This window comes from Clinocottus analis, unplaced genomic scaffold (assembly GCF_023055335.1).
Source record: "Clinocottus analis isolate CAN_PGR_092001 unplaced genomic scaffold, fCliAna1.0.p SCAF_68, whole genome shotgun sequence".
NCBI classification, from domain to species: domain Eukaryota; kingdom Metazoa; phylum Chordata; class Actinopteri; order Perciformes; family Cottidae; genus Clinocottus; species Clinocottus analis.
The window spans coordinates 194850-207949 of NW_027176227.1; the positions used below are offsets into that span (position 1 = coordinate 194850).

Below are 13100 nucleotides of genomic sequence, written 5' to 3' on the forward strand. Positions count from 1 at the left end.
AATACAAGCGAGGCACGGACGAGTGTTTTGTAAATGTGCAGGTTGTTCTTGGTCAACGTGAGAAAAAGGCTTTTCGTGTTGCAATTCCTTCCTTCTCTCTGGACTCTTTCTTTTTGACAAATTGTTGGATCAACGCCTCCTCGTTTGTGAGCTAAGAGGATACGACACATAAATCAGACAATCAGAAGGCTTTGGAGTCTTTTCCTTCTTTTTTTCTCCATCCACCACTGCCGATCCAGACTGATATATATATATATATATATATATATATATATATATATATATATATATATATATATATATATATATATATATATAACTATATATATGTATATATACACATATATATATACATATATATATAACTATATATATGTATACATATATATCTATAGTTATAGTTATATATGTATACAAATATATAGTTATAGTTATATATGTATACATATATATACATGTATATATATATATATATATATATATATATATATATATATATTTATATATATATATATATATATATATATATATATATATATATATATATATATATATAATTTGGATGAAATTTGGTTTCATCATTCATGGCACCATCCGGATGAATTGTAATCATTTTTAAAAATACATCTGAGTTTTTTGTCTTGCAACCAAAAATTTAACCAAAACTTAATTGGTTCCCATCAGCCTCAAGTCTGCTTTAGACAAATGTTAGCATAAGTAAAGTAAACTAAAAGTAAACTTTTGATGGGAATTGACTCATTGTTTCCCTCTGCTCCCAATCGTTGTGCCAACCAAGCTAAACACATCTGGTAAAACCACAACTTGTCCCTTTTTTTATACATATTTCTACACATGTTAAATTCATAAGATAAAACATTTAACATTGGTTGTTGGAAGTTTTTTTGTGCTAAACACGTGTCGGGACACACAGAGGAGAGACTGAAACTTTTGGCTCTGGAGGGAACAAGAAGAGATTTATCTGGAATTGTTGTTGTGTACCTTTAAGAGTGTCAGTGATCCAATTATATTTATATTTCATGGATGCCATGTTTAACATTCAGAACGAACTGAACCACTTTCCATGAATTTAAACGATATTGTGAGTGTTGAACGTACTAATACTACAATGTTAATCTCTGTGCTGTTAATACAGCCTCCGTAACACAGCTATAAACCTACAGAATCACACGATAAATCACTGGAGGCGTCTGATTGCATCGGCATGTCCCGTCACTAACTCCAACCTCGTCTGCGCCTTTTCTGAACAAAATCAATATATACATGTCGCAATGACACAAAACAACAGTAAAATTCAATTTAGCCGTTTAAAGAGACAGTAATATTCACATTTTGTGTTCACTTGTTGAAAATGATAAATCTAAAGTTTCACCAGCTTTTAAGTAAAGAAAGTTGATTTTTTTTTCAAAGATCATACAAACTTTTCACATTGTTTTTTTCTAACCACCACAAGAAAAATATTGAAATATGTCCAACACAATGACGATAAACTTGTTTTTTTTCCCCACTCCCCAAATCACGATGATAGTTCATAAAGGAAACATCAAACACACGGTGGTTCTATCTACAGTCGTCCACTGGCCTCCGTCCCTGGTACAGAAAGGTATAGGGGGAACTTTTTCCGTATAAAAAATTATGTGCAAAAAGTTGTTTTCTTAGGTCCCTCTCCTGGAAAACAATGTAATGAAACAATGTAAATATCTACATAACCTTTTGCTATCGCTCATTTTTAGATTCTAGGATTTGTGACGTGACTCGTCACGTTTGTGCATCTGTTTGATTCAAAACGAGTTACTGCATTCGATGGACGCCCGACACAACACTGGCATTGTCATATTAAAACTAGCTTTGAGGTATTATTGCACTCCTTCCCCCCCCAAACTGCAGACCTGGAATCATAAGGTTCCAGATGTACTCACGATGTGTGCCTGCTTTTAGTGGAATGTCAGCACGGACTCTGAGCTCAAGGTTCAGCCGCTGCAGCAGTCTGGACAAGGTAACGTTGACTTGAGGTGTGTCCTCTTTTCTTTAATAGTGTCTCCACGCAGTCAACGCATCACTGTAGATTTCAGTAAACATGCATAAGCCGTTACCTTTGTAGGTAGATCTGTAAACATCCTGCCAACGGTAAAGACACCAGCAGGAACAGAGAACCATGTGCCATGATGGGAAACAGAACAATAAGAACGCAGAGGGGGGGAACTTCTGCTAACACCACTTTTTCTGAATATTTGTTGTAATTTTGATTGATTCTTTTTGCGAGCGAAGAAAACAAAAAGCCTATAACGCATGATACTCCTGCTCGTAAATCTTTAGTTTTAATTGGTCTGGCTGTGCAGCACATTTTAAAAATACATTTTGGGGTTCAGTCATCACAAATGAGTCGGTGCACATTCACAGGAGTGTAGGACTGCCGACACCGATCCAGCCTCGTGTACACCGGGAACAATGGAGGCGGTGAGGAAACAAGTCTGTTGTTGCAGCCGCGCTACAGAAATAAACATTAAAGTCTACATTAGCTATTACGCTGGAAATGAGTAACAAATAGGTACAATTATAGTACATTTGACCTATTTGTTAGTCTTGTTTATTGTGTATGTTCTTTTTAATTATCTGAGTTGATTGTATCAGTTTTAAAGTGCATTTTATTTAGATGTAACTGCCAGTGGTGGTCACTTTGCAACCATTTCGCTACTGTTTTTATTGATAAAACTGCTACCGCCGACTCCAAACTACAAGGGCAGTCTGATTTATACGATGTGACTGCGGGATAAACTCAAACTGAAACATTTTCTAGATTAAAACTGCAGTCAAAATGCTCATCAAACCCTCAGCGGCACATTGTTCCCCATCCCTGATCAACACGGTTTCACTAGTGTTCAACAACCGAAGAAATCATGTTGCGTTTGTTTTTCTTCCCTTCATTTCAGTTACAAAAGCTCCCACCGATTGATATTTGAATTGTAAACAGAGTCTCTATAAAAACCATTCAGGATTTGGTATCAAATCTCAGTTGTCGTTGTCTGCATTGCTACAGTTGATGTGTTCTGTGGCCCTGATGGAAAAGTAGTGGTATGTGGTCTATTGTTAGTGCACAGCCAGGTACATCACGCAGTGTATTGCTTCCCGAAATCTCATGGTCTGTTTGAGGATTTGAGTCTTTAACCCAATTTTTTTTGTTGTAATTTTTGTCAAAGATTCAGTGAAATACATGTAGCATAAAATGTAGCATGAAGCACGTGATGCAAACATACACGTACACCTGTTCCTGTTGTTTGTCTTTACAAGCGCCATGCACTGACACACACACACACACACACGTGTCGTGTCCGGCGTGCTGTACAGTGGTGACACAGCCACACATAAAGCTATCAGTTGAGGTGATGTGCAGCGGTGACAGTGAGGTTCCCTCTCGCGCGCACATTCATTAAAGGAACAGTCCGACGTTTCCGTAAATCCTCTTGTACGCCGTCTTTTCCCTGAGCCATGTGACAGGATGGATATCGGTTTTAATTTTAGTGCTTCCAGTACAGAGATGAGAGGACCCTCGTTCTTCGTCGATAGACAGCTGAAGTCTTAAAAAATACTCCCAAAAAGAACAGACAGCAGGGTGTGTGTACACTCGGCCTGAAGCGTCACAGAGGAGTCTGCATGGATCTGAGCAGCCCATAGAAGACGCAGAAGATGAAGTCCAACTCGGGCTGCAAGTAACGATTACATTTATTGTATTTTAACGATGAATCGAGTATTTGTTTTAACTGCAAAAAGTTAGAAAATGGTGTCATTCTCGGCTTACTCGTGTTCTCAAAAATCATATTCATGCGCAACTCAAAGGTTTTCAGTTTCAGTAGTCACATAGGAGCAAAGGAACCAGAATTACATCATCTAAAACCGATTTATCAATTTTATGAATTATTGGCACTTGATTCAATAGTTCACAACTCATCAGTCAGCTTTTTGAGTTGTTTTAACGTGTTTGTTTCTTCAGCTGTAGGCTGAACTCGTACTGGACTTTTCTCTGTACTGGACTCACAAAGATGAAACTGATATCCACCTTTGGAGAAGACCGAACGCGAGGACCGACTTAAATGTCGTTTTGTTAGCATAACATCACACACACACACACACACACACACACACACACACACACACACACACACACACACACACACACAGAGTTGCAGTTAGACGCGGTGCCCATGCAGTTACACGGTGGTGACCGTCAGCAGGGAGCTGGTGCACAGCATGCCGTCCTGGTTGTGCAGCCGGGTCCCGTGAGTCAGCAGCTCCTCTACTGTCGTCCAGTCGTCCAACAGCTTCCTGTTCCTCAGGCGACTCAGCTTCCTCTGACTCAGCTCCAGGACCGTGTTGCACCTCCCTTCAGCAAAAGCCCCGCCCCCTCTGCTGTCCAGCACGCTCTCGTCCCCGACGGAGACCCCTCCGCTGCCGGCGATAGCTCCCCCCCTGATGATGACGTCGCGTAAAGTCCCTCCTCTGGCCTGCATCTGCTGCTGCTGCTGCCTCTGCTCACGGGCCAACAGGAAGTGTTCCCTTCTCTCCATTCGACTCCAGTACCGACCCATCAGCATGTCGGTGTTGGTCTCCTCGTCTGTGCTCATCCCACTGCGTTCGTCCGCCAGTTGAGATGCCCGGTCTCTGAGCAGCTGGTTCCTGGAGATCCGCGAGGTTGCGTTGGGTTTGGAGCTGGGATTAACTTTGGGCTGCAAACCGCAACTGGGATTGGGGCTCGAACATGCGTTCATGTGTCCCATTTTGGCGTCCCATCCGGCAGCAAAGCCGGCCCCCGTGTGGCCCTCCAAGGTGCTGTAGAGACCTCGGCCTGCCCCGCCGCCCTGGGACTGACGGTTGGCCGGTTTCGGCCAGGTGTCGTTGACGTCTCCGGCCTGAGGAGGGTGGATCAAACCCTGGAGGTGCTGCTGCTCTTGTGCTCGGCACCTTCCCAGCTCCTGCTGCCTCTCTCTTTCCATCTCCTCTTGGATATGCGCCTCTCTCTCTCTCTCCCTCTCTAGCTCTTTCTCTTGCATTTGCCTCTTTTGTTCCAGTTCCCTTTCAATCTCTCTGTCCCTCTCTGTCACCAGTTGCTCGGACATCAAGCTTCTGTCTTGCGAGTGCCACCATTCCTGGTGAGCGATCTGGGCATTAGCGCTGTTGTCGTAGCAGCACTCGTGGGTGTTGGTGCCCCTCATATGGCCCATAGAGCCGGGGTGCTGCTGTGGCGAGAGGGCCAGGCCCGCCGGGTGAGAACCCAACACGCCGGCCACCAGCTCACCTTCCTCCGGCAGGCCCGGTGGGAGGACGTTATGCGGCTGGACACCTCCGCAGTGGTGCAGCGTTGCCGCGCAGTAGGACGGGGAAGCCGGGTGGCTGGCCCGACGGCGGTACTCCTGCGGAGGAGGGCGGTGGTGCAGAGTTCGGCTTCTCCTCAGCATCCCCACTGAACTGGAGCTCTGGTGGTGCTGCTGCACGGGTACGAGGGATCTCCGGTGGCTGGAGGGGGTGCTGCAGGTGGAGAGGACCGGGGCCGTCATTCGTGAGGCTCCAGCATGAGCGTGGGAGGGGTTGAAGAGGGCTCCACTGCTGGAGCTGTGACGGTTCAGACAGGGCCGGTCGGCTTTATGGAACTGGACCGATGAAACCCTGGAAATGCAGACGGACAAACACCAATGACACGTTGGAGGACATCGATATTCAGGAGTCACAAGAAGTCAGTCCAACAAACACATAGATTGATATTTAACATGTTCTATGACACAAAGCGTTGCAATTCTTGAATAATTTGTTTGGTATTCTTGGTATATTTACTCAAACATATTGAGGCTGGCATAAACTAGGGACGTACTCTAAAAGGGACTGAACTGTGCTCAATACTGCCTTGTGGAAAACTTCAAGAGTTAGAGGTATGACTATGTAGAAGTTACTTACATCACTGACTGAGAGATATCGGAGATCTACGACATGGTGGCCGGAGTGGAAAACTACCGCATCTTCGTGAAGCTTTTTTCTCTGTCTTTTGTTGTTCACAGGTGTCCCTGATTGTTACCATGGAGATATGGTCTTTTTTTTGGCTATGACAGTAACCGTACAAACCAACTTAGATGTTGTCGCTATGTAATTCAGTGGCGGGTCGTGGATTTTCTACCTGCGCATTCTCTCATAGTCTCGTTCAGCTTTTTAACAGCATAATATTAATTATAATACCTGTAGAGTATTTGTAAAAAATAATTAAATTATAAAATAGCTATAACTTTGTGATTGTGTTTAGGCCACCAGAGAAGGCGTAGCTGGCCCTGACACCCGCCACTGATGTAATTCGATCTTCTAACTACACACAGTCTGCCCTTTTGCAGAAGCAGCTTCTTACCTGAAAAGTCCGCGGGGTGGGATGTCCATGATGGGCTCGGCATCCTCGTCCATCTCGAGCTGCAGGTGTGGACACTGAGGCTGCATGGTCAGCGCCTCGGGGATGGCCTCCAGGAGCTCGCGGTGGCTCTTGGGGCAGCTGTCGCGCCGCTCCCGCCTCTCGCAGGCCTCGCCCTGATGTTGCAGCCTGGCGTTGTACATGCGCATTCGCTTCTCCAGCAGCCTCTGGAAGTGCCTGAACTCCCCGGTGCTCACGCTGTAGAAGCCCGAGTCGCTGAGCTCCGAGGAAATAAAGGACTCAGAGGAAGGAGAGCCACCGCCTCCGAAGCCGCCGCAACCCCCCGGGGCGAGGTTCCCGTGCGGGTGGCAGTCCTCCAGGCCTCCCTCCTCGGTCTCCAGCCCCGACAGGTCCCCCTGGTGCAGGGAACCGTCGGTCCAGCCGAGACCGCTGTCGAGCTCGTGGTGCAGCGGCAGGAAGTTCAGCGGCTTCTCCAGCATGAAGTCCTCGTCGTCCGTCTGCAACAACAGGATCATTTTCACAAATACACACCAAAACACGATGAATAAACTGCAGCTTTTATTTTTTATCTGTGCGGGACCGCAGCACCTTCTGAGTGATGACTAACGCTGTCTGTAGCAGTGAGAAACTGTCAAATATAGAAGGTAAGTAAGAAGTTTCAGTAAGTTTGGCTTATTTAGTTAAAAAAATAAGGCTTATTTAGTTAAAAATAAGGGTGCCCATATTTGTTTTTTGTCTTTTCAATAAGTCGTTTGAAAAGACCTGAAACCTGAAATGTGTTCGTCCGCCTTTCAATACTCTGCAACACCCAGACACACACCTTCTGGTTCCTGCTGAACATGGACATCTAAACCAGCTGAATGCAAGTCATCCGATTTATAACAAGACAAATTCAAGGTTTTAGCCAAATAAATATTCTATCAAATCCGACCCTTGTTCCTTATATTCTCTGGTTGTGACCCAATGCAGAATGGGCCTGCGCACATGCATGGTTTACTATCAAAAGATAGTGTTAAAGATATTTATAGAGCAATAAAAACAAATTATAATCCCTCTAAACTTCTGTTATTTTCCAATCAAAATGAATTATTTTGGTGTCAGTTATCTTAACCGACAGTTATTGAAAACACAGTGTTGTTACCTGGCTGTGGCAGCCGTTCGGTTCCTCCAGGTTTGCGTTGCAACATCCCATCAGGCAGTTCTGTCCCTTCGGTCCACGACCAGGCAGTTCTGGATCCTGAGGGATTCACGATGGGGAACAATGGCCAAGCGTTTCTCATGTTTAATATTATATTGCAGGAATTCTTTGTCAAGTTCGGACTAAATTAGGTCAATATAAAGCATTGATCCTGGCTGAGGCCAGATATGATCAGATATCCAACCATTTCAGATATGGACTTTATTAATCCCAAGGAGAAATTTATCGTTATTAATTTTCTTTAGCTTTTAAATTGTAACGTGCGTGTGTGTGTGTGTGGGCGGGCGTGTGTGTGTGTGGGTGTGTGTGTGTGTGTGTGTGTGTGGGCGTGTGTGGGCGGGCGTGTGTGCGCGGGTGGGCGGGCGTGTGTGTGTGTGTGTGTGGGCGTGTGTGTGTGTGTGTGTGGGTGGGCGTGTGTGTGTGTGTGTGTGTGTGTGTGTGTGTGTGTGTGGGTGGGCGTGTGTGTGTGTGTGGGCGTGTGTGTGTGTGTGTGTGTGTGTGTGGGCGCGTGTGTGTGTGTGTGTGGGCGTGTGTGTGTGTGGGTGGTTTCGTGGCACCTGGTGGCCGATGTCCACAGTGTCCCGTGGAGAGCTGGACAGGTAGCCGTACCGTCCCGCTTCACAGTGATCTTGTGGCAGAGACATGTGGCTGTAATAATGTCTGAAACGGACGACAAGAACACAGAATTAAAACGTCTTCAAGACAAAGACCTGAAGACCCTGAAATACTCCCTTCGTCCATCCTTCATATTGATCATGATGACTCATCAGGTTATGCTCACCTGTTCATAGCTTTGACCTGATGTACTTTTAGTTGTTTGCCTTAAAGACATACTGGCTTTCCTTTAATAGACACATCAGGTAACATTATTTTCACTGTGGTTGTAAATTAAATATATCCAATGTAAGTCTGCAAAGCAAATGGCAAAGTAAAGAAGTCCCTTTCTGGTTCTCAAAACAAACCTATTTTGTAAAAAAAGAGGATGTTTACATAGCATTTCATTGCTCCCCACAGAAATCAAACTACAACTAAACTGTACATATCCTCATGATATTGCTGTGTGCGTGTGTACGTGTGTGTGTCTGTGTGTGTACCTGTCCTGGTAGGAGGGGCTGGAGCCGGAGAGCCCCGTCATCAGTGGCAGCGGCAGGTTGAGATGCTGCAGGTTGAGGGGAAGCGGCTCCCAGATGCCCCGGTCCTCTGAGCCACACCCCCTCTGACCCTTGATCTGCATGGTGATTGGACGCTGACTGGCCGCCAGGATTCGCAGAGCATCTCGCTGACTCAGGTTGGCAAGACTTCGCCCGCTCGCCTGAGACGAGCAGAGAGAGAGAGAAAGAGAGAGAGAGAGGACGAGAAGCGGTGTGATGTTCGTGAACACAGCGAGATCCTCCTGTTAGTCATGTTTGAGTCCTCTTGATGGAGGTTATGAGGTATAGATTGATGGAGTATTGATACAGAGTCACAGCGCAACTGATAAATGGTTAGCGGATCGCTGCTGCTACGTAAACATCTCCACCAACCGAAGAATCTCGCGAGCAATATAGATCCAACAACCTCAAGACATTACGGCCGTTTACGCTCTCAAAACACACAGTGAATGAGCGACGGATTTTGGAGGGTTTTTTTTCACATACATGGAATTTGATGCCGGTTTCTCTCTGCGTACTTGTTTACAATAAAGATAGAAAGGCGATGCTGTTTTGCCGTTATTGTTGGCTGTGGACTTTGCTGATGTAACGTAGCCACACTGCATGTGGACTGAGCCTCTTCAATGCTACATTGCAGCAACCGGGCATATTTTAAGTGAGGAAGCAATTTGTCTTTGAGTGCTCTGATTAATTTGCAGGTGCAGTTAAGACACCAGACATATACTTCTGATGCTTTTCACCACTGCTTCGGAAGAAAGAAGTAACGCGAGTAACTGACGAACTAGCTTTAAAAGTAACATGTTTTCTTTTGAAGTGCTGTGCAGCAGGTCTAATTCATACTCATGTGGATTTTGAAGAGTTTCTTACAAATATGTAAAGAAACGTCTACGGTTTTTTTTACCAGAGTTTTTGTGAATACCTGCACGCAAACTACTCTACACGAGTAACAGTTCAGAGTACTGGTCACGGTTAACAGAACAACTGGTCTTCCTCGGCCTGTAAAAGCCCAAAGCCTTCTTTGGTTCTGGGGGGATAACCCTGATGATGTCATAGTGATGTCATCAGAGTTACCTTCGCTTGGGCTTGAAGACTACAGATGCACGAGTGGAGTTTTAAAGATGTGGCTGTTAACCAGCCAGGAAGGAAACTATCTGGTTTCATTATGGGAAATGTAGGATTGAGTGTTGGGGGAGTTCGATCCACTCTGAGGGCTTAAAGTCCTCATTTCTCAGCCTCAGCTGCACTTCTCTCTCATTTTCAATCGGTTTCTCTTGAATCCAACAACTGTATGGAAGTTGTGACGCTGTCCTGACTTGTGGGGAAACGTCATCAACGACACCCCACATATTTTAGTCTGCACGCAACCATTTTAACTGCACTTCTAGTCTCTCCTCTTTCCATTTTTTTTTTACAGTGTGCACATATGGATTGAAAACTCTGAATTAGCTGAAATTATGCAACTGGGTCATAAGACACAGCTCTGCCGGCAGGCAGATGGAGATTTAGTCCAATATGACTAACGGTCACATTTTTTAGCCGTCTAAAATAAAATATGACGTGTTTGAACATGATGTTCATGTTTCCATTAAAGGGTTAACACCTACGAGCCAGTGTGAGGGTTAGGGTCACGCACACACACACACACACACACACACGCATCTCGGCAACCAACGAATTAGATGCATGAACAGTATTGTTAAATCCAGCACATCACAACCATGAGTCACCCTCAGCTACATTCAACCAGGCGTACAAATACACACACACACACACACACACACAGCATGAGCTGAGGAGCACAAAATGGCACCTGTGTGTGAATACAGAGGACGGCAGCAGAATGACGGTGAGCCTTCAGCAGATGGAGATGACGAAGGTGAACCACAGTTGTGCCAACGCAACATGACAATTCTACATATTCACACAAAAATGTCTTAGATACATAAGTTAGGTTCATTATCCACGAATGCAGAGTCCAGCAGGAATCATGAAATTATGCCATTTTGCATTTACACACACACACACACGCTCTCCCTCTCAGACACACACCCCTCAAAGCGCCTCACAGAGAGCTGAGTTCCATCTTCTTTAAATGCGACGTGATGAAACGCACTCAGCATTGTTAGTAACATGGACGCCGCTCTGCACGCTCACCGTTTGGTCGCTCATCCACGGTCCGGAGAGCCAGCAGCCCATCGTCACAGCAACAGAGAACAACCGCCTTGGTGTCTGTGGAAATCCGACGATGCTGCCGCTTTCTCCAGCAGATCGTCGTCTCCTCCTCCTCCTCGCTCTCTCCGTCTATCTCTCCTCAGCGTGCCGCTCACAATCACTCTCTTCTCAGCATTTGCCCCCCTCACTATCCTCCTCTTCTTCTCTTCTACGTATCAGTCTTTCTTCCTTTTTTCATCCGCTTCTTCAGCACCTCTGTCTTCGCCCCTCCCCCTCCTTCACAGCTCTTGCTGCTTTTAGCATCCTGCACACACGCACGCACAATTATGCATGCATGCAGCTCTGCAAACATAAAAAATATGCGCAGGCTGACACGGTGTGTTCAGAGACGAAGAGGGAAACACACGCAGTCACACGGCGAGGGAGACGTCCGATTGGCGGCCTCGTTCACGGTTGTCGGCCAATCGGATGCAGCGGTCTCCCTCCGGGTGTCTTCCTCATGAAGCCTTGGACGTGCACAGGAGGGAGCCTGTACTGCAGCGATGCACACAGTAACAGAGGAAACACACCGTCCAACCATCCATCTTCCAGCTATTCCTCCAGGATTCTCCAGCAGATGCTGCACAAGGCATGCTGGGATATGTAGTCCCCCGTGTGTACCGGCTCTGCTTCACATTGGGTCACAAATTGTAGAGAATTCCGGTCTGCACAAATTGATTAACACAGAAAGAGAGGGAGCCAAACTGGAAGGAACCGGAGGACAGCGAGACCCCGTGTGGGCCAAGAAACTGGAGTTGAAGAAGCCTGCACTGAAACTGAAGCAGCCTGGTAAACTAGTAATCAAACAAACAAACCCAAAAAGTCAAAGGTTTTCTGACTTTCTTCTTGTTTCACTTGGAAAAAAAAGGTTTAAACCTTCGGGCCTTGAGCTCAGCGTGCACATGGATGGAGCATCTGGTGGTTTGTGGGAATTATAGCAGCTGTTTATAACGGCGTACAAAGCACTTAACACATCACTGATTTTTAAAGGTTGAATCCCATGAGCCAAAAATGTCTACTAATGCGAACTAGTTGAATATCATCTTCAATGCTTCAATTACTAAATGCTGCAGTTAAATGCATACATTATTGTTCAATATGCTGGAATGTCTAAAGACGACATACATTTTTTTTCTTCTTCATACAGGACACACGTGTGCACCGTGACGGTGTGATGCAGGCCGCTCAAGCGTTTCTCCTTCGCAGTCGACATGTATGTGACGTATTTAAATACTTAAAACCTTAATGCAGGGTTCTCATTCCAAATGAATCTGCTGGAAACATGAATAAGTCAGTTAGAGACTGAGTTGTTGGACGCTCGCTGTGTGGAAAGCCCTCATTTGGACCCTTACATGTTTTGTCCAGCACGACCATGTTCACAAATGATGATTTGTGATTACAATTGGTAGAAATGAATCGCTAAGGTTATAGGCTCTAAGCAAACTGCGCTACAATGGCGTGAGCACGACGATGTACACAACGAGACCGTGAAGGCAGACGAGTCTGCGTGGTGACGTTTTGTCGTCTCATTGTTCGGAACCGCCTTTTTTAATACACTTAAAACCTTCAAAATTCACAATACATTTTTTTCTACTTTAATATTTGAGATAAAACTATTAAAATCCCTTAAGCTTGCGTTAACCCCAGACTATATATTTCAGGCATTTAATCAAAAGCATATTCTCAAAAAAAAAACATTGACCTGAGAACCGGAAATGCTCAAATGTTCCCGCCGCACTCTATTCTAGGAAGATTAGACTGGAGTCGAACTTGTCGCATCCATCTATGAATATCACAGCGTGAAGAACATTCTGTCCATCTTAAATCTGAACACAGCTCTCACTCTGATTGGACGGCGGTCCGAGTCCAACAACAGTGCCCCATGAGAGGACTCTGCAGGAGAGGACTGTCAGAGAAGCCTCAAAGCCACAACGGACAGAATCAGAACTATGAGCGCTCTGCAGGAACACACACACACACACACACACACATGTATGTCGCCTTCCTTTCTTCTGATTCACTCAGTGAACCTGCTTTGACTGTTTGGTTGTTATGGCAACCGACTTGCCTGCCAAATGTGTGTGTGTGTTTGTGTGTGTCACTTTGCTTATTAAATGAATTA

The 13100-nt window shown here is 45.3% G+C and overlaps 1 protein-coding gene across 1 annotated transcript; it reads right to left on the reverse strand.

Moving 5' to 3' along the window:
• Nucleotides 1-589: 589 nt before the first annotated feature.
• On the reverse strand, nt 590-11522 carry LOC137804880 (uncharacterized). Its single transcript, XM_068604323.1, has 6 exons — nt 10922-11522; nt 8711-8928; nt 8174-8276; nt 7560-7655; nt 6401-6915; nt 590-5676 (listed from the first exon to the last, which is right to left on the reverse strand). Exons 1-6 carry the CDS (start codon nt 10961-10963, stop codon nt 4224-4226), a joined length of 2427 nt encoding a protein of 808 aa, XP_068460424.1. The 5' UTR covers nt 10964-11522; the 3' UTR covers nt 590-4223.
• Between the last annotated feature and the right edge of the window lie 1578 nt (nt 11523-13100).

Coding starts and splice junctions, on each gene's coding strand:
- LOC137804880 (XM_068604323.1), bottom strand. CDS start 10,963: ATGGGCTGCTGGCTCTCCGGACCGTGGATGAGCGACCAAACG. Junction 8,929..10,921: donor CGTGGATGAGCGACCAAACG/GTGAGCGTGCAG, acceptor TGCTCGTCTCAG/GCGAGCGGGCGAAGTCTTGC. Junction 6,916..7,559: donor CGAACGGCTGCCACAGCCAG/GTAACAACACTG, acceptor CTGTTGTTGCAG/ACGGACGACGAGGACTTCAT.